The sequence below is a fragment of the Grus americana genome, chromosome 9 (genome assembly GCF_028858705.1).
Source record: "Grus americana isolate bGruAme1 chromosome 9, bGruAme1.mat, whole genome shotgun sequence".
NCBI lineage: Eukaryota > Metazoa > Chordata > Aves > Gruiformes > Gruidae > Grus > Grus americana.
The window spans coordinates 12,532,703-12,555,656 of record NC_072860.1 but is presented as its reverse complement, the minus strand read 5'-3'; the positions used below and the strand labels follow the sequence as shown (position 1 = coordinate 12,555,656).

The 22,954-nt window shown below is 38.7% G+C and overlaps 1 protein-coding gene across 1 annotated transcript; it reads right to left on the bottom strand.

Annotated features, from left to right (window-relative positions):
• Positions 1–882: 882 nt before the first annotated feature.
• On the bottom strand, positions 883–22,368 carry DIPK2A (divergent protein kinase domain 2A). The gene is made up of 3 exons (XM_054835943.1): positions 21,458–22,368; positions 6,322–6,625; positions 883–3,696 (listed from the first exon to the last, which is right to left on the bottom strand). The coding sequence occupies exons 1-3, from the start codon at positions 22,109–22,111 to the stop codon at positions 3,365–3,367; spliced, it is 1,290 nt and encodes a 429-aa protein (XP_054691918.1). The 5' UTR covers positions 22,112–22,368; the 3' UTR covers positions 883–3,364.
• Between the last annotated feature and the right edge of the window lie 586 nt (positions 22,369–22,954).

The window sequence follows — 22,954 nt, the reverse complement described above, 5'->3', positions numbered from 1 at the left end:
AAGTGTCTCATAAGAGAATATCTCAAAATGAAAAAGTACCTGGTAAGAAAGTACCAGATACACCATGTCTTGAACTTCAAGGCAACTAGGATCATACTATGCTATACTCTGCAAATGGCTGAAAGAAAAGATGCAGCAGTTACTCATGCTAGTTTCCTCTTAAGATCATAATGAGTTTGACTTCTGAGGCACACTGGAAACTTTACAAGTTTCAATCTGCATGTTTGCAGTTCCTGGAGATCTAAGTTGAGGCAGCAGGGGTCTAACTAATAAAATAAAAAAACCCAAGTGCTTTTGAGACAAGCTGTACCTATTATTTACACAGGTCAGAATGTCAGAAGGGACAATATGGCTCTAGTATAACTGCAGGACTTCATTGCAAATGCAAATGCTCACTGCAAAATCCAGAGTACAGGAGAAACCTCAAAAGTCATTACATATTTATATTATATTAACTTCTAGGATATTGTACTGAAGAGACAGTTGTACAAGCAATGTAAGTCACTCTAAATACAAGGAAAAATAAGTTTCTTAAACAATAAAGACAGAAGATATCACCTTGCTTAATCTGAAATTATTTTCTTTGAGCTAATAAAACAGCAAGATATGGCTCAATCAAGTTGTTTTTAAGAAAATGAGTCCTACTTATGATAATCTCCAAAATAAAAAGATTCCTGACAGATCATTCATACTTTGGATCAAACAGTCTACTAGAAAGGAGGAGGGGGGGAAAAAAGTTCCTATTTGTCACTTTTGACAATGATGCATTCTGCAACACTACAAAAACTAGTTCTACGTATATTTTAATGCATCCTAGACTAAGTAGAGTCTATCTTAAAAGATTGACTAATCTGAAAATTAATATCTGAGATGAGGTTCGTAAAGTATTCTTTATTAATATCATTAGAAGTTGCGGAAACAACTTTCTTGCAATATAAAGGCACAGGGAGACAGTTTTGATAAAATATTCCAATCAAACAGTAACTTACAGTACAAAAGGACAATTGTAATGCACATACAAACCCCAAACATCTCATTCAAAAATATTTCACCGTGTTCATCAATAATAATGGGCAATGACTAAAAATATAAATTGTTATTGTACAATAAATATCTGATAGGTGCAAACAGAACAAGATTTATTGCTCTCCACAATGTTTTCCCTGTAGTGTATGGGGTTTTTTTAAAGTTTCAAATTCCTTCTATAATCGGCTTTAGTAACTTATTTCTGAGGGAACTAAACCCCAAACCAAATCTGATAGGACATTCTGACAGTTACAGAACTGCCTCAAGTAGTAAACCAGAATGGGTAGTGTTTGTTTCTTTTACATCTTTAACAATCATACTCCACTCGCTCATTTGAAAATGTGGTAGATGTTTAAAAATCAACTTTAGTGTTAAGTCAAGGCTTTTATGGTAGGGTAATATTACCTAATCTGACGGTTAGTCTGTTTTCTTCAAATAAGTGGATTTTATGATGGAAAATGACATGAACCTTCTCTGACAGCTTGTGCCAGAGCAAGCATGTAAAACCATCTGTCAAATGAGGGGAATGGAGAAATGAAAATGAAAAGCTGCATTGGGCAGTCTAACTTCAGAAAATGAGACAAGGGATTGGGAGCAAATTAGGACTACATAGGCAAAGAAGACTTAAAGTTAGAATTTCAAATTCCAAAATATCCTTAATATAGTCATCTAAGAAATCAACAAACACTCTGCATCTTTATATGGCTCCACTTTTTTCAGCTTTGAGAAAGAAGGGCCAGTCAGTGAGTTTGCCATTTTCCTCACCTTGCACTTGCAGCAATTTGGTAAAGCGACAGTTTCCATCAGTCTTTTGATGCAGTATGAGAGGCATACTAACTCTGCTCTTCAAAGTAGCACACACTGCCTTGCTCAGAATTCTTTTTAGCTTGTACAAAATATTGTTCTATACACGCATTTAAGAAATATTAGTTTCCTTCATTAGTGTTACAGGAAGTGATATGCATACATTTCCTAAGAGTATCTTTATGAATAAGACTTCAGGAAAATGAAGCATTATAGTAGTTGTAAAAACTGTAATTTATAAGAACAACTCCAGATTTACACAAACCTCAACGAGTCAATTTTAACTGCACTGGGAAGAGTTAAAACTTAGTTCAAGAAAGGTGTCTAGAGTGAATACAGCTTAACCAATTTAGCTGGTAAACCAAAACATGAATAGTCAGTAAACTCCATTACATTTGAATTCAACAGAACTGGGAATGATGTAAAACAATCTGCTAACTTTCTAGACATTATTATTCAAATTAAGGTTTTCTTCTAGCATAAGCACATAGTTTTAGAAGTTCTTCAAAGAGTAATCAAGGACCAGCGAAATTTGAATTTTCAGAATTATTAGCTTCACTACAGTATAGCATTTTTTCTTTACTATTTGTTTAGAAACTAATAAACAAAACCATTTTCTTTGGTTTATGCTTAACTACACTGGACTAGTGAATTTTTGTTTTTAGACAAGCTTCTATCCCCAATTTAAATTAATACAGATCTTTTTATTGTAGTCTCTCTCCAATTCTCAAATTATCTCTGTTAAAAATAAGAGTTTGCTCATACCATGATTTCCTGTTAAACAGTCATGTGTATATACTGGCATGAAGGGTAAAAGTTTTGTACAATAATTACATTAAGTGATATTTCCAATGGCAGAACTACAAAAGACATCAAATGAATGTTAGTTCAAATGACATTTGATTTTATGATGATCTCAAAAAAAATACACAATGTGTAAGCATAGTAAAATACAGTGTAAAACCCCCTAAAATTAGACAGTAAACGTGGGAATCCTGCACTCACAGTAGGAATGTACTGCACAGCATCAACATGAAAGCCCGTTAAGTTTGAAACAATGTGGACAGCTAGATTCACCTGGATGTAAATGCCACTTCAAGGTGTTTAAACAAACACAAAAATGAGACAATGATGTCAGGAAAAAGGCCTTTAAAACAGGCCATCAGTCTAACTTGACTTTCCAAGTAAGAACATCAGCCTCACAAAACTGTGACACTAATGCAGTTTTATGTAAAGTACCCTTTGACACACAAGCTGTCAATTAAGCTATCACAGTCTTTTTGACCTACTCCCTTTTAAATAGTTAGGGAGGAGACTCAATAGTAGCTCAAGTTTTAATTCTGTAAGTACCTTGTCTGTTTGCAAAGGAACATTACAACACCATAAAATTATATTTTTATGGTATTTAGAGAACTGATAAACTAGTTTCTTTTTTTTTTATTTTCTTTTTTTAATACATAAGTTCAAAACTTCATTTTCTATGTGTCTTTGCAATAGTGTTTTAGCCAGTGTTGCCAAAAATTTTCACTGTGGACTACCTCACATTGTTACTCAATTGTGCAAGGTATTCACGCAGTTCTTTTGCGGCTTGGAATCTACCATATCGCTTCTTTGGGTTGGCACACTCATCCAGCAAGGCCTCAAGTCGGCCATCTTTGGCAATTTCAGCTGGGGGGTCATGAAGTAGTCCTCCAGAAGTGCCACGCCACGTGGCATGTCTTGATAAAAGGTTCTGACAAATAGCATAGTAATTGTGGTCCACAGTGACACGAGCACAAAGAATCTCTTTTGAGAAGGACAGACAAGCTTCTTTATCACAGTCATCAAATTTGCTTTCATACCATACATCCCAGTTTTCAGGTTTATCTGTGAAATATAAGGAGACAGTAAAAAAAAAAAGTGAGAGAGAGGAGAAAAGAGCATACGTGTGTATACAATCAGAACTCAATACACAGCAAACTGGTAACATTTAAACTATACACCAACTCTGTTTAGATGATCTCTTAAATGTTCTAGTCTAAGATTGCATCTGACAGTTTCATATATCCTTCTGCTGAAATGGTCCTGGCAATACAAAAATAAGGGAAAGAAAGAAAGAAGGTAAAATAGATAGCAAAGAGAGGGAAGAAAAAACAGCACACCAAAACACAAGAAATCTACATTCACGCACATACCCAGAGGAAAAAATGTAGCACACACAAGTATAAGGGAATAAACAAACAAGCAACATGATTTATTTTAGCAACATAGATTTGGGTTCTCCAGTTGCCCTGGGAACTAACACTGGCAAGTGGTCTACCAAAGAAGAAAAAAAAAACATTGCAAAGTAATTGCCATAAACTTATGAAATATTATCTTCCAACCTCTTTCTTTAGACACAGAGTAAATAAAAAGTGCATATAAAAAAAGCAGATGCATTACATATAATCTTTGAAGAAAGAAAAAAAATCAACAAAACAAATGACGTTTACATACATGTATAAACCCTTCCTTATATATACTCAAAAAGTTATCAAAATTCGAAGGTGTAACTAGTGGTCTTGTCACAAAGCTTTCTTTACCTTGAAACCCAATTTACAGAAAATACCTTATACAATAATAATATGTAACAGGTTACTAAGTGTGAGATTTCCTGAGTTCTTACCACTTTTTCTTAGAAAACTTTCATCTTAAGTCTCTAGATTACTGCCAGCTTTGAGAAGAGGTCCTTATCATGGAATCTCATAGTTTTGCAGATCTCTTTTAGAGCTGCGATGTACAAAGAAAAATGTATCTGTGTTTGGTAGTCTCTGAGCTATTGGTCTACTCCTTTATGGTGCACTGCAAGCCAGTCTAGAAAAAAAAGCATACTGAAGGATGACTAAATAGCTAAAACTATAAAAATATAATGTAAATTTTGTACAATGAACAACAAACTCAAAAATGGAAAAAACACAGCAAAGGAGAATGGGAAAAATGGTTTTCAGCAAACTCAAATATGAGTACAATTAGATATTACTGTACAGTGCATTTGGACAGAAGGTACATATTCAAATATCTAAACAGGCATATTAATCACTCTAGATAAAGATTGTTTAATGAAACTTGCCAGAAGATTAATGAAATCAGTATTAAATGTCAAGTTTATACAAAGACTGAGAACTTTCTTGTGTCCTCATTTGTTTTGTGTTCTTGATTAATTGTTAGATTACAAATCATGCAGCAAAATCCTAGTTAGATCCAAATTAATCTGAGAACTATAGAAAACAGATGTAAGCGTGACACTTTCAGCACTCAGCTTCTGCAAGATGCTACTTGCTGCTGTTCCATGTACAGATCAGCTTTTTCAGAGTTCGTTTGGTCATCTTGGTGACTGAGCAATTCAGATGTGCTCCAAAAGTCAAAGTCTTAAGTAATATTATTTTAAGAGGATGGAAAAAAAAATTAAAAAAAAGTTTGTGTGGCCCATAAGTACTAGAGTAAATGTACTGCATATCCAATGCATTGAAAGGTTTTCTTGGTAGGCTCCGATAATTTTAATCTAAGGTCCTTGAGAATGTATAATAAATCTAATACAAAAAAAAAAAAAAAACCCCAAAAACCAAAACCCCACACCACACAAAAAGCCCCCCAAAACATACTTCCTTGTGGAAAAGCATGTGGATAGAAAATACAGTCTCTAAGTTCATTCAGCAGCACAGCATATGAAGTCTATTTGCAAAGCTTAAAAAAATCCATTCACCCAAAGCAAACTGGAATCACTTGGCCTACTGCCATGAACTCCTGCAGAATCTAGGGTTTCATGTTCAGTGTCTCTAGCCCTCAGGTCTGTAAGTTTTCCTTATAAGCTCAGAAGGAATATAAACCATGTAACGCCACTTTGTCAAACATCTCTCCTGCTGCCACTGCTTTGAGCTTTTACAGTTGACAGAAAGATGAACGAACTTTCACTGTTCCCATTTGGAAGCAGTACTAAAATTACCCATTCCTGCAGTTCCATTATTACAGAGCACCTACCTGAACAACCGAACCAGAGGCAGGCTATGTAACTAAGGCAAAGTGGGGGTAAGACTGTCCTGTCATTCACAGAAAATAGAATGGCAAGACTTCCATCCTTACAGATGTCTCGAAAAGACGAAAGGAACCTCTCTCTTCTAGCTGAGGTAGACAAGTCAGTCAGCCAGCCCATTTGTCTATCTGTCCGTCCACCTGTACAAACCCAACCAACATCCAGACCCTCTCCTCCCACCCCAACCTCTCCATTTAAAGCAGAATTACAGAGATTAAAAGTATATGTAAATCAAGTTCAGGTAAGCTCGACCCTTCATAAAATTGACAAATTGGTCAAGTTAATTAGTAGTCTAATTGCAGAAGAAAGCTAATTAGTTTGTTAATTAGTAGTCTAGTTATAAAGCTAACAAAATGGGTATTTAGCAACTACACATAGTTTAAACATCGTGCTTGCAGAGAAAGAAGAGACACGCGGTGAGGGGAGAGAAAGATGACACTTACTCTGTCTGATTAACCTTTTGTCTGCTACCAGAACGTTTTCTGCATCTACAATGATAACTTTCCCATCTCTCGGTCCAACTGCAAAGTTGTCAAAGCTGACATCAAGGAGGTAGAGTGCAAATTCAAAGTCATTATTTGTCAGCTGCTCAGCTATTTCCATCAATTGCCAGGCCAGATCCACTCGTTTCTCCCATGGTGCATTAAAGTAACTCCACAGCTCTTCTCCCACGTAATTGACAGCCACCATTCTTCCGCATGCTCCTAAGTACTTTGCGAACGGCCAACCCTCATCAGATGGAAAACTCTGTATATAAAAAGATTTTTTTAAATTTTCATTAATACAGAACAGCTTAGATCTTAAAAGGTTGTTCAATAAAATTTAGGAAAGACACCTGTAAATACCCACCAACACTACACTTCCATATACTTCTAAGTTTTGAAGGGAAAGAAAAAACAACACAAAATATATTTATGTGAACAAGAGGCCTTGATGGAATACTAAAGGGAAAGAGTCAGAGGACCTGAGATAATATGCAACCCATATCTAGCTTTCCATACATTATATATACACACACATATACATTTTCACATACACATGCACAATTCCACTATCTTTTTCTATTGGTGTTTTATACACATCTGTTGTACTAATGCAAGTGTACTTCCCACCAAGATAATTGTGCATCTGATATTTTTAATTAAAAGCATTTTTTAATAACCTAAAAGAAAAAACTTTTAAAAAGTGACACCTCCTTCTCCCCACCACCCCCTCCTTTCCATTTTCCCCAGCTGATTGGATTCCTTTGAGGATCCTCTCACTTGAAGATCTCTCACAGAAAGGATTACAGAACAGATTAAGGTATAAAAGAAAGCTTAGGGTTTCTTATGTCTCTAGTACTCCTTAACAATCTACCTCTTGATTAATTGCTACATACATACTCTGTGTGTTTATTACACACAGCCACATAACATTTTTATCAAAGTAAAATTTGTCTCCAATAGTAGTTTTCCTGGAAGTTAACATAAGATACTGAATAGTAATAACATATTATAAGCAATTTAAAAAAAAAAAACAAAAACAAACAAACGCAAAAAAACCAACCCACAAACCAAAACCACACCAGCATATTTTTCCTACTTCAGTTGTGCTGAATGTGCCCGAAGACTTCAATATGAACAGACAAGCATTGAAAAGGTATCCTCCATACTATGCATCAGGAAGAAACCATAACAATATTAAATTAAGAAGTGCCAAATGCACAGAAGTTAGCACGCTCTAAGAATATAATGCAAACTAATTTTAGCAATTAGGAGATACCACTATGTGTGCATGCTCCTTCCTTGTGCACTACCTTGCTATCATGTCACCAGAAGCAACTCATCATCAATTCTGCAATGATGATGTAGCAAAGGTTTTACCATACTTGGGTTGAACGGCATGGTGGGTTTCAGTCTGAACGGAAACTTTACACCTCCTGGAATCCATGATGGCAGAAAACATTTACAGTAAATTGAGAAAAGAGACACTGGAAGGAAACACATCATGTGGAACAGATCTGAACTGCAAGAGCAGTCAGGGAAGAGGTGCCCAGCACTCACTCAATCTGTGTATGTAACCCACTTAAAAAAACAATTTAGAAAAGTTAGAGAGCTTACATACCAAAACATCATAGCCTTAGAACCCATACCTCCCCTACAACAATCCTTAATTTTACCCATGTCTGTGCTTCCTTTGACCACAAAGTTTTGATCATTTTATCTTAAGCACTAGGCATCAGCTGATGCTAAGTCTAGTTAGAATACTGATGCTGGTCAGAAAAACTAGAAGTTCTGTAATACACAAGGAACTGCAAGCGACATGTACCCCCAAGAATTAATACTTATTCATGAAATGCAAACAGCAAAGTTAAAGCTTATTCGAAACACAAAGACTTCAAATTTAGTATTAAAAAAGCCCTTAAAAAACAAAATAGATTTGCTTAGATCACAATAGTCAGTACAATAATATAAATCATCAATACACACTCCAACCTTTACTCACAAAACTTGCATATTTCACTAGTTTTCTGTGTAAGCACACTCCCATGGCAGGAACTAAGTTTCATTAGAAAGACTGCTAACTGGCCTCTGACCCAAAAGGTCATTGGATCAATGAATCCTCTAGCAATATCCAAGAGGAAAATTCTTATATTTCTCTTCTCTACCTTTTAAAAGAGACTGCTAGTAAACACAGAGGAAGAAAAAGCAAAACAGGAACACTTGCTCAGCAACAATAGTTTCTCTTGGTTATATTGAGTTTTCAGGATTTCACAACAGCTATACATTTTGGGAGTCAAAAAACAAAACCCTGTGGAGACATTGTCTCCATCTACTAAGTTATTTCACCACAAAACTGGAATCTTAGTTACAGAATTTTTAAGTACAAATGCTACTAATGAAAAGGTTTACTGAAGCACATCAAAGTCTCTCTTATAGATGGGTAACACAAGGGCTTCCACGGTGCAACTTCTTCATAGGCAGCTACAATTCCTCTCTCACCCATTCTGAATCATTATCTGAAGAAGCACAAAACTATACAGAGGTGACTAGGAAAAAGGAACAGCTATTATTGAGAGTCGAGACCATACTTCTTCCACATCCCCCCTCAAAAAAAAAAAAAAAAAGTTAAAAAAAAAGTGTAAATAAGTAAATAAGAGGTTTGAGCATTCCTTTCCATTTTTATGCCACTGATATTGGACAATGTGACTCTAACACTCCGTATGGCTCTCACTTTACATCTCCAGCACAGAACTGTAGAGTCTCCAGCCCAGCAAACCAGTTCACCTACCTACAGCATGCTCATTTCCATCCTTCTACAGGCCTGTCAGGCAGAGAGAGAAGATTCAGGAGCGAAGTTTCTGCTCTGGAAGCACGCTCCTTGCCAACTTCTATGCTAAGTGACTCAGCCCATCCTTGTTTTCATGTCAAGTAAGGATTGCTTATATATCTTATTCCACACATATACCTGTCAAATAAGAAGGAATTGATGTACTTCTGATCACATGGCAGGGGAGAACCTAAAGTGCTTAATCCTCCAGCATAAGGGCAGCCTTTACTAAATTTTTATTTTCATAAAGTTAAGAACAGAAAAGCTTAAGGCAAGTATTATTACCAAAACCATAAAATACTTAACAGAAGGTAGCATCAGAGCACACAGGATTACCATTTGAAGATTTCCATTCTGAATACAAGCCTAATGATGGTAGGACATGTTGTTTAATTTTATCTAGCTACTCTCATCAAGATGAGCTTTCTAGTTTGCACAAATGAAAAAATGCCCACTTTCACATTTGTTAAACAGGCATGATTTAACAGTCATTAAAACACTTTTTGTTTGATATAATTAAAGCATTTAATAAAATGTTATGGAGGCCCTAATTGCACCAGTATCTAAAATGAAGGCTGAGTACCAGGTTAACTTGTACCTAGCTTCCAGGAGTCCTTGCTTGGAACATTTAAGAACATTGCAATTTGTTCATTTAGAGTTTTAAAATTATTTAATATTTTGAATATAATTTTGAGGCAGTAAAAATATCCATTTGTTTATGTGTTAACACTATTTGATAATTGGACCTAACTGGAAGCTGAGCATCCATCCCAGATGGATTCTGGCTCAAGATGTCCTCTATGGAATTTTCAGGGATTCTTCAAAGTTTATACATAACAAATCTTGTCTATATAGTACATGTGAAGAAATTAAAATCATAATTAATATATGTCATTGACATAGTTTGCCACCTGTATGGCAAAAGCCATTAAGCTAACCTCTACCATGGCAAGTGTAGAAGACAGTTTTAGGGGAAGTAACTGTGTTTACCATTGCTAAGAAGAACTTTTTTTGGTTGGTCAAAAGGCTATCAGACCCATATTAATACCAGAATAGGTTCAAAGTTTTTGGGGTGCCTAAGTATCTGGACTTCTACTCTATTTTGATCACCTGATCTACTCACATAGGTGAATCTGGTCATGAAAAATCCTGAGGATGATACAGAACTAATTTGATGGTTCTGAGACCAGTATGATATTTTCAAGCTGTGATACCATATAACTGAGCAGAACTAAACCTCTCTCACTAACTGAATCTACTATGCAATAAGGATGACATGATCCAGTCTTCAGGTTTTTTATCTGTAGGCTTCAGGGTTACTTATGAAGGTGGTAAGTATGGGCAAATATCCACTAGTTCAGGGCAAGTCAAGTGATACATTCCACAGTTAAGAAGGTGGCTGGGGTTTTTTGCTTGGTTTGTGGTTAGCTAAATAACCTTCTGACAAATGAAGTTTGTGCTAATTCAGTGTTCCTTACTTATTCTACAAACCAACCAATATAATGAAAACTCATGCCTGTGGCATCAATAATGCCACCAAAATGAGATTTCATGCACATTTATCATTACTGTATTCAGTCTCAGATCAAAAAAAAACCAATAAGTAAATGGCTGCTGTCCATCAAATGAAATTAGTTATTTACAAAGGAACATGTCATCTCACTCAAAAAGAAGCAAGCAGGAATTGGTGCTAAGGCATAACCTCCAGAGAACTCTGGGCAAGCAAAAATTTTTCATTCCAGCGAGAAGGATCAAGGGGCACACAGGAAAATTCAAAATACTGCCTACCAGTATCTATCAGGAAAAAGCCATACAGTTTAGAACTGGGGAAGTCTGAATGTATGTACCTATCAGTCCTGTACCCATGCAAGTCTACTTTATCCTATCTTATAAACCCAAACTTATATCTTAAATTGGAGAAAATTTACCTGATTACATTTTCTGATAAACACAGGTTTAACTGATTTCACCAACTGTGCATAACATTTTCATATTGCTGCATTTTATCAGCACTCAATGCAATATAGTCAATTGCTACACCAATGATGCCTAAATACTTTTAAGTATGACTTTGGACCACCCCGCTCCTTTTCATTTCCACCCCGTTCCTTTCCTATATTCCAGTCCTGTTCTGCTTATGCCTTTGCCTCCCTTTTGAAATACAAATTTAACCACAAACAGTTGAACCCAGCAAAGGCCATGCTACCATTGGAAACAAAGGTGTCCAGCCCTCCCAACCCATTAAGCACACTCATTTCAGTCCCTTCCTCCATGTCATTAAGAAAGCAATGCAGCTGGCACTTGCTGGGTGGGTGTTCAGTTGGATCAGCAGCCTGATCCAGCTCATCACATCACCACATCACAGTAGTACTGACAAAAGGAAAGGAGAAGGCCAGAGTAGCCAAGCGCAGAAGAGAGGAAAGGAGCTAAAAGGACCTTTCCTTTCCTTTCCAACAGCAGCAGGGATTTATGTAATGGATTAAACCGATTTTGAAAGTACAGCATTAGTCACAATGGTACACTGATCTTCAAAACACATCTATTATGCTTCCTGCATTGCATACAGTGAATTTCATTTCACACAAGAAATTCTAGAAGCAGTTTGGTTTATTAAGAAGTGAACATCCCAAACATTACCAGCAAAATATCTCATGCCATACTGTAACACAGTTATATTTATAAATCTGTGGCAATAAAAAGATCTTTTGACAACAGGAGTGCAGGGAATCCTGCCAACATCTGCACATGTACAAACAACATCTCTGTTTTGGCTCCCTTCCAACTGGCATGTAACAGCCACATCTACACTTCATTACCCAAGTCAGTAGCCGAAGAAGGGGATAAAAAATATGTACAAGTGCCTCATTCAGCGTTTTTATATTCACTCAGTGAGTTTGACAAGAATATTAATTGAAGTGCGTATCTGTTGTCTTTGCAAGCACAGATTTGTAACTTTCTGTACTATTCTATTTCGAAAGCATTTTTCTAGACACAATTGCAACTAACATGAGGATTTTTTTTCTTCATGTATTAAAACTTTGAAAGCCAGTAAGACATGAACACACATTTGTACAGTTATTAAACATGTTTTCCATGAACAACTTGCTTTTAGAAACAAAAAGCTTAGTAAATAGCTGCCAAAAATCTCAGATTTCTGTAGAGTAATGCATAACAATTTTTACTTCAATTGTCGAATTATTAGTAGTATAAATATTTAATTAAATGATTTTGTACTTGAATATGCTATTTGAAGACTTAAAATGTGCATTTGACAATTAAGATAAAAACTAAGCTCTTGTTAAAAACCAGAAACAGCTCTCTGACACAAGAATCTGCAATTCTGACGCACCCACTCACATTTTATCTGTGAATATACATACAAATGCCATGGAAACCACAGACAATTAAGCTTTTAAAAGTGTTTTAAAATATAGCAATACATATGAAAAATTACAAACAAGCAGCTGAGTAAGTTTTCCCTCCTTAGCATTGTTATCTTTCTCTATTCACAAAGAAACATGTAAAATCTGCTAATGGAAAGATGGAAAATTACTAGTAAATATGACAAAAACTTCTACTACCTCCATTCCCAGTGACACATGTATCAAAAAAACATTTTAGTTGCCCTAATTAGCATAGCTACAAGATCTCTCTCTAAGCCAACCCTGTCAAAGGGACAAAGGACACATTCTTCCTGAAAGACTAATAATGCATTTATGTCTTTTAAAAAATACACTGTATTCTCAGAATAAATATTGAGAATTAATAGGGTGATTTTTATCATTTCACTGAAGCATAAAACACACTATCAGCGCATTTGTCTTCCTCACTTCCATCTGTCTAAACATGAGAAGATACACAAATCTGCCACTGGTTTTGAATGTTCAGAGCTGTGAATTAGATCGTGCAATAAAGACTCACCAGCTTGAAGCTGATAAGGCCTATTGTAGTCTGCAATAACACAAATCCCCTTTGAATTAAACATTTAAAAGAGTATTAGTTTATCATAATCAAGCATATAATTCATCCTAATAAGTCCAAAAAAAGCCAAAACAGTTTAACTAACAACTGACATCTTTAAGCTATTGTTCCACTGTACCATTAAAAAAATATGCTTTTCATTTTCAAAACTACTCTAGAAGATGCTACATGTCACTACCAGTTTTTGTATAAAGTGAGTTCCATCTAAAAAAACCTCAAAACCAAAAGAAACAAACAAAGAGCTACACCTTAACTACAACGGAATTAAAAAAATATATGCAAAACAGAGCGGGGACTTCTCTTCCTACTCCTTATGATCCTGAAGACCTTCATGGCAAAATTACACTCTTTGTGATGTCTTTGCTAAAATCATCCTACTAAACTGTGCTTGCCCAGGCAGAAACTGGCACGGCAAGTGAATTTCAATAACACACTCTTCCTCAAAAGGAAAAAAATTAGTTCACTCTCACAGAGTACTGTTGATTCTGCAGTGCAAACAGAAGTAGCACTAGTATTAGTCACCAAGGCAAATAAGTAAAGCTCTGGAACCACGCAGACTGGAAGATCAGATTTTACAATGAAACTTTTCAGATCAAAGGAGGTTAAAAAGCGCACTCTATACGCAGATGCCTTCTTTTGTCAGGAATTGATCTGCATTCTAGAAGACGTATTCAAAAATATTTGTGAATACTAGTGAGTATAATGAAAACAATTTCATTCTCAACTACATGCCAAATCATTTGACAATCAACTAAAACTCCCACAGAAGTTAAGCATATACATACCCTACACACACAGTGAAGAGTGGATTTCATTGAATATTCCAAATATTAGTATTCCCATTGAAACTGTTTCTTTCATTTATTTGAGTTTTGTTTAGTTTTATTACATTTCAACCAGTTACTACATACAATTCATGCCAACAAGAGGTACGTATCAGGCTAAATTGACACACTATAGGACAAAAATACACAGACAACTCTAAATATAAACCCACTCAGAATGAGGAGTTGCTCAATGACTAAACTGAGCATTTGAACTCTAAAAGTTATATTTCACAATTTTAGCAGAGATGTATCTTAGCTCCAAATAAATTAATGAATAATGATTAAATGCAAGAATGATACTATAGAAAATTTAAAGTTGCATTGGTTGTTACCTGTTCAAATTAGTTTGCAGTTTATACAAGTTTGTTCAGATTAAATCTGCAACAGATGGAAATGATCACTATCGACTTCTCACTAGTTATGAGTCTGGAATGTATCACTATAAAGAAGTCCTAGCAGAGATGGCCTACACTTATTTCTGAAAGTTAATTTGCACAATCAAAAAGACTAAAACCTCAATTACTAAAGCCTCAATTACTTAATTCAGGGAAGTAAAATACAGCTCGCCCTCTACATTAGACATACCAGAAGCAAATGGACAACATTTGTATTTCACGGTTTGGAATGTGGGGTAATATTTTTTTGTGTGTTACTGAAAACTGCTCATAGTTACATTTTATCAGGAGGATTTCTGTTTAAGTCTGTATAGTGATTTCTCAGCAGCTTCTAGATTATGACAGATATTTGTCTTTAATACATACCCCACAATAACTTAAAGAATTCCTACACTATTCTAAAGCATTCCTTTTACTTTACTTCTATGTCACAGAAGGATGAAAATAGTTTTGATCATTTAAGGAACATAATTAAATATGGTCGTGACAAGTACAAGCGAGTTCTGGCCTCATGTATACTATATGTCACTGCAAAAATTAAGTCTTCAATTTTCAGTACAATTAAGTCAGTGGAATATTCTCATAACGTGAGGCTACTCAATTTTAATTCATTGAAATAATAACTTTTAATTTCTTTTTTAAAATTAGCACAATGGAAATTCAGGGATGGACAACAAATTCATCTCTTTTCTCCACAATACTTAGAAGTATGTAAAACAGAAATCAACAAAGACAAAAGTCTCATCTGAACATCTGAAATTTAAATCTCTTGCTTTCTGAATTATCTTTTATAAAGGTGTCAGTCAACTGATCTGTGCAAAAAAGAATTTTAAGAAACGTTAAGACCTGAAAAGAAAAAAAAAAAAAAATCCATTTATCCATAAAGTAGCACTAGACATTCCTTAAGGCTAGTTTATGTTTACTGCAAAAAGAAAAAATAGCTTTCAAACAAACAAAAAAATAGTCCAACTGCATGGGAGTAATTTGGGGATGAGGGGGCAACTCATGATTTATAATCAGCTGCAGCATACTACAGTGAATCTTTAAAATGGAATAATAGATGAAATTGCAGATAATCAATTTTTGATTAAAAAGCCTCAAATCAACTGGATGTAACATGACTATGAGCAACTGATCTCAAACAGCTATGTTTTAACTTTTTGATAAAGATCAGAGGAAAATATTCAACATTTTTTAAAACTACACACTAAATAGTACTTAGTATGTCAAAAGGCCAGTATCTGTATGAGCCAGGACTTAAATAATACAAGTCCACTAGAGGACACATCAGGTAGTGTGGATAACTGCCTTAAGTCCACTACTTGGTATTGAGCATAGCAATTACGTATCAGTGTGTATTGAGTAATGAAGACAGTTTAAAAGGCACCAAGCATTAAAACTAGGTAGCATTCTACCAATCTTTTTAGATTAGAACAACAGAAAATAACCTAGAACAGTGTGTATGATAAAAAAAAAGAAATCCCAGGCAAGAGAAGTTGCCCATTTACTTTTTACTGAGTTATGTATGGATCAGCAAAATAATTCTGTAAAACATTTGGCTAAATTGCTACTGTGAGTGAATTCAGCACAAGAAATTGTTTCAAAGAGATCACAGTTAATGTTTTAATATATGTTTACCAGATGTCTATTATTGTCCTTCCTGTAACAAAACCAAACATAAGCCCTAAAGATGACATGAAGAGAAACCAGAAGAATTTTAGGTTATGTGGTAACAGACTGTTCATGCAGAGTAATTATACCAGGAATAGAGATACAGCTGTTGCTTGGTTTGGGTTTTTGTTTGGGTTAGGTTTTTTTTCCCCACAAGGAATAACAATGATTCGAAGTTGCAAGAAGAATAAAGTCATTAAGCTTAAGTATTTAGAAAGCTAAATACATATCTGAGGGAAGGGCAATGATTTACACAATTATTAAAAAATGCAGAAATACTGCTATTTTCCCTAATTCCAAAAATTGGAATTTTTCTTAGAGTCAGAAAAAGAAAATTCTTTAAGACTTGTAATTTACACACAAGATAAACATTCACCATCATTCTTTAAAGAATCTCCATTTTAAACAGGTTGTTAAAAGCTACAACTCAAGACAAAGTTGCATTAATGCCCTCTGGACATAATTCACAGATACTTTCTATAGTTTGGGGGGAAAAAAAGACATATTATTTGCAAGCATTTTATTTACTTTTATTTTAATAGCAAAGGTTGTGTGCAAACTTCCAGTTTGCTTTGAAAACAAAGAAAATGCACTGTCATTTTAAGAGTGCATCCGGCAGTACCAGACACTGATGCAAGGGCCAACACAAAGGCAAGACTGAGTATTGCAAGACCAGCTCTAGATGCACTTCTGCCACAACAATTAATAAAACCTATGCTTCAGTTTCACTGGGACAGATGTAAACTGTCTTTTCAGCTAACCTTAAGATCTTAGGAGAAATACAACCACTTTAATGAAAACCACAATTTTTCTACCTAGAAACAATTTCTTTTTTCAGCAGTAGTGAGTTATACTGTAGTTCCCCCAACTCCCAGAACAAGGAATTCTCCGCTTTGCCCTGGTTTTTGGGCGTTGTTGGTTTGCGCGGGTTTTGTGTGTGTGTGTATTTAAGTACAAAACTGAAAACTTTGCCACAGGCCTTCACATGTTGGACAATGCATAGCTGCATACTATGGCTCACAGCATGGCAGCTATGGTGGCACAATGAAAGCAGCTCAAACCTGTTAAAAGACTGCCACAGGGGCTCTAAATAAGAAATCTGGAGGCTGATTGAGATGGAAAATCTAGAGAAAGCTTAACTATTTCCCCAAATCCTTCTGTTGAACTGATTTGATTTTGGAACAAATCTTGTTAGGAATTGGGAGAATTTGTGTAAGAGTCAAAGACTGACCAACAATCTCAGCCTCTATGGAAATTATCAATAGGCAACAAACATTTTTGGTTCTGTAACAGTAAGTTTATGTTTCTATTTGCCAGTGAAGATGAAACTTAATCATGTTACTTCATAAAGTTGAGTAAAATCCATTATTTGGGTGCACATCATGGTCAAAAAAATGAAGAAAGTTTCTCCACTACAGTTATTTTCAAAAGACAAACAAGGTGGGTGGTTTATAAAAAGTCATAGGGTGAGAATAAATCTACTTATATCCATGCTGGTTCTATGAATTCTGCAAGAAGTGAATATTCACACTGCAGTCAGTCTGTAATCCGATTTATTTTTAAACTTCTGCTATTTCTTCACAAGGCAACTTTGGCCGACCTCTCTTTGCAAGTGTTTGATGCACACAGTCATCATATTCAATTATGAATCAGATGCCATGCACAGATCCTATCCTCCAGGTGATTCCTATTTAAAATACTCTGCTTTCCATTAAATGAGTTTGAAGGAAACAGCAGCAAGTTTTGTTGTTGCTTTTGTCTGAATAAGCTGTTCATGTTGATATAAAATATTGGTTTAGATGTAGCAATTTTGATTACAGATCAGAACTTATTTTACTAAAAAATATTTGTCTTTATTGCAGGAAAGGACTACTAGAAAGAGGAAGGAAAAAACCCAAACCTATCAGAAGTTAAATCTTAAATATTTACACTTCAAATTAAAAAATTCTTTCCTCAACTTTTGCATATAGGTTGTTTCATTAATATGTGAATTCAGATAAAAAAAATGTGAGAGGATTTAATTACTGACTAGTTAAGCAAGATTATATGGAAGTAAAAATAATATTTTAATACCCAGAAAAGATGTAAACTGTAATGAATAATAATGCCACTGTCCTTCCATTTGCTTCATGAAGTAAAATGGCAAAAGGGGTTGAATACTTCACTGAGTACACCTATGCAACTGTTTACAAATATGGATAAAGAAGGTTAACAAGAAAGCTATAAAAATACAAATATTGAGTTAGGATTACAATAAGTAATCTATACAAAATTATGCTGGTTTACTACTGTTTAGACTTGTACCAAAAGGATATCTTATTATGGGTTAAAGCCCCACCTGAAAACTTCCTACAGCAAAAGCTGTAAGTCACTTGTGACAACACGCTGTTTGTAGGCAACGCCACTTTAGGAATAATCCACACTCCAAATAGGCTTCAAGCTAAAATCCCAATCTCTGATAAAAAGTCTTACAATCCACAAATTGCTAGCTTTAGTAGATAATTAAAGCAAATTTTCTATTATAAATCAAAGATCAAGCTTTAAATTTGGTGCCTAGTTATATTTGGCTGCTCCTACAACTGAATTAAATAACATAGAACTTTAATGCACTGAACATCAAGAATTTAGAAGTTATCTCTGCTTCTAAACCAAAACTGTTATTCATGACAGTGTTATAAACAGTCACAGTAGTGTTTCATGAAAAGCTCAAGGCAAAAACTAGCAATACTTTCCCTTCTGCCTTCTGGTGACAAACACACAGCATGAGTTAAATGTATCAAATATTATTTATTTATTTATTTATTTTAAATTAAAAGCTGATTCTTGACATGACATCTGCAGGTTTCCTTTCTTGGAAGCAGCTGATTTTTAGAACAAGCCTACAAGCCTCATTCTCGTTCCAATATCTGCCCTTGTCAATACCGCAGAAACTAAACCATAAGATGTTTTATGTATCTCATGTATAAATACAAGCAAACTTCTCAGTAGCCAGTTATCACTTCTGGAAAGTATCTTCATCTATCATAAAGATTACCCCACATCTTGCTGTTGCAATAGCTGCATAACACAGAATTATCCATTCCCTACGTGTTTCTTGGGTAGAGGCTGAGAATGGAGTGGTATGTGACATGTTATGCAAATGAGAAGAGTTCATTCTGATTCATATATTTAAGATATTTCATTCCTAACTGAGGGAAGGCATTCAAACCATCAGTATCCATTACCAAAATTGATGAATACTCTTCTGGAGAATACATTAACTTTTAAGAGTGTTTCAACACACAAAGCTGGCCTAAAGTTACCCAGAAATATTTTCCAGGATATGCCTATTCATCAGAATTTACAAGACTCTGCAAAACACTTTTGATCTGATAAGAAGTGACAGACAACTTTACCGCACTCTGGACTGGCAAAAGCTGCCTCACTTCCCACCTGCTCTGCTCTCAGCAGCGCCTTTGCTAAGATAACAAGCACTTTGCTCGCCATTTAAGTTCACGTCCAAAGATTTTCATCTCTTCAACAGATTTGCCTGACAGCCTCAGGGCTCATCCACAGCTTATCAAGAAGCTGACAGGAATCAAGACTCTTAAATCAACCAGTGCTGCCCACTGCCTTTGATCCACCCCACAACAGGAGACACTGCAACTGTGCCATACCCTTTGTCTGTAAAGAATACATTATGCCCCTTCAAATTATGAAGAAACATACAGAGCTGTTTTCTGGCCATCTAGGTATGCTCGGTATGTTGGAACCAGTGTTCAAAACCAAAACTCTTAAGTTGTACGAAATGCAGCCAAAACAAATTGATTCTCAAAGAATTTCCAAATATACTCAGCAAAGCAAAGCAGTTTTGATTTTCTTACTTAAGTGGGGTTTCCCCTCTCACTGTGCTCAGGAGCAACTTGATGGCAAAATGGAAGAGACATACTGTACCTTAAGTCCGCTGAGAAGCAAACTGGAAACTTAGAAAACAAAACCCAAGGGCTGTACATGGACAGACTGAAGGGCAGAAGGCTTACTACCCCAAACCATGTTTTTAATTAAGTAGAGTTCATTAATGCATTCTCTAGAAATTAATGAGTAGGTGAATTTGCTGGAGGGTAAAGCCTGTAGCGCTGCTTTTTTTGAGCATTAGATATTTCTTGGCCTCTCACTAGTGAAACAGCAGATGTTTATAACAGTAATCATGCAGTGATGCTTTCAAATGTATTTGCAAATATCAATTTTAGCATACATTGGATAGAGGCAAGGACAGTTCAGTAGTTAGACAAAACAATTCAGAGTCCAAACTTACACACTAAAGGCATACTTGGAGTTTCCTCAACAGTGTTAAGAGCCGAAATGCAAAACTCCCAATCTAAATAGATATGCAACAGAAGCAACCGAGTGGTGCCACATAATAAAACAATTTCCTACAAATTTTTCAGCTGAAAATTTACACGGCATGTTCAAGCACAAATTTGTGGTCTGCACACATAACGAGTCCTCCAAATAAAGAATATAAAATATGTAACCACTGAAAAAAGAGTACTGTTCATTTCAGCTCATCAGGCTACAAAATACCCATTTCTAATTTTCACCAACAGAAAAACAAATAGTATTTAGTTCGCATAAGAACATGACATAGCACAGGAGTTTTGACAAGGAAAGCACAACAGCATTACAGTAAAGTCTCTACTCGCTATCTATTAAACTAGGCCCTAAGAAACTAATCACCGACTCCCATAGCTGCCTAGGAATATATGTATTATGGAAGATGCCATAGGATTAAAGCCTAACACTTAACTGTAAGAAAGGCACAAATCCAGCAGAAAGCATCTGCCTTACGGCGTGCCACCCCGCCTGCTTCTTGCAGAATAGCTGCTCGCTTTCACTGAACAGAAAAGCAAGCTCCCTGCCGAGATGAGACAGGCAAGAAGGATGGAGAGCGAGTTAAAGCTTTCAGGAACGGTAGCACCGAGGAGGAAGACAAATCGGGAAAGCGCACAAAGTCTTTGAGGAAGAAAGAAAAACTATGAGACTGAGTGAGATAAAGAAACGCCTCCTGCCCAGAGTGCGAATCAGAGACCCTCTCCTCAGCCCGGACAGCTGATACCTTGACACCGGAGTCACTGTCAGACCTAGAGGGGGTCCCCAGCGTTTCGCCGCCCTTTCTGAGGCCGGCTCCCCAGGAGCCCCGCTCTCCCCCGCGCAGACACACAGCTGGGTGCGCCCGGTGCAGCAGCCAAGCCGACCCCGGCCACGGCGGGGGAGCGGGGGAGGCAGGGCCACGGAGGGCGCTCGGCCGGGACGGGGCTTCCAGCAAGGGGCCCGCCGGCCCCTGCCCAGCCGTGCAGCACCAAGGAGAGCAAGGCGGGGGCGGGCCGCCCACCCGGGCGCTCGACGGGCGCGCTTACCTGCAGCACCAGCGGCTCGGGATTGAAGGCGAGGGTGATGAGGAGCTGCATGCGCTCCGAGTCCTTCAGGTTGCGCAGCAGGAAGCTGCCCGAGTCCTTGGTCTCGGCGTAGCGGCGGACCAGGCGGTCGAGCAGGCGCTGCGAGGGGCAGTGCACCAGGTCCGACCAGCCCTCCACGGCGTCGGGGGTGAGGAGCCGCACGTCGCCGTTGAGGCTGGCGAACTCGGTGGCGTGCAGGGCCTGGAGGAGGTCGCAGCGGCCCCTGCCGGTGGCGCGGCGGCAGATCTTGGTGTCGATGTCGGCGAGCTCCTGCGCGGAGCCCAGGCGCTTGAGGACGACGCGGCGGCTGCCCTCGCGGGGCTCCCCGTAGCGCGCGAAGTAGACGTTCTTGACGTTGAAGAAGTCGAAGAGGCGCAGGCGGCCCCAGCTCTCCAGCCGCAGCTGCCCGTTGAGGAACTTGCGGCACCAGCTGGTGCCCCAGCAGGCCGGGCACTTATTGAGCTGCAGGAACCGCCGCTCCGACAGCTCGTTGCGCTGCAGCGAGGCCAGCAGCGAGTGCGTGTTCAGCACCAGCGCCGCCGCCAGGCTGCCCAGCACCGCCAGCTTCACGTAGCGGTACAGCCGCCCCAACTTCAGCGACACCAGCCGCAGCATCGTCCCGGCCCGGACCGGGCCCCCCGCCCTGCCGCCGCGCTCGCTCCCCGCCCCGGCCGCGCCGCGGCTCCGGCACCAATAAACTCTCCGCCTCGCCGCTCGCCCGATAAAAGGCAGCCAAGTTACTGAGGGGACGGCGGGGAGGGGGAAGGGAGGAAGAGGGGGAGGCGCCAGCAGCCCGCCGGCCCGGGCGGCCCCGCCCCCGGGGGAGGGGCTCGGGCTCCGCCGCCGCCGCCGCCGCCGCCGCGGCTCCCGCCGCCGCGGAGGTGGGCGCGAGCCGCCCGCCCCGCTCCGGAGGAATCTCCTCCTCCCGCCGCTGCCCCCGCCCACCCGGGGAGGGGCCTCACGTGAGCGCCGGCGGTTGGCAGCACGTGACGCGGCGCGGTCGCGTGCGGCCCACCCCCTTCGGAGCCGGAGGGAGGGGCCGCCACGCGCGCGGCGTGGAAGCGGGGAGGGCGGAGCTCGGGGAGGTCCGTGCGCGCGCGCTGGGGAAAGGGCGGGGCGGGGCGCAGCGCCCTTCCCGCCTCCTCGCCCCCGGCCCCCGTGGGACTCTCGTGCCGCCCGGGTGGGTGGGGGGGCGGAGGGGGTTAGTGGCTGCCACCGCCATGTTGTCTCCCGCTCGCCCCGGAGCTTCGGGCAGAGGCGCTTGCTAGCCGCACGGCGGGAGGCGCCCTGCCCGAGACCGGCCCGGGGCAGCGGTGCTACGCGACCGGCGGGACCCGACCTTGTCGCTGCCAGTGCGGTTTCCATCGCCCCGCGCGGGTCTGCCCGCCTCTCACGGCCCGCCGAACCCCGCGCCTCACAGCGCTGCGGGCGCGCGCCGCCCGCCCTCACGGGTCGGTA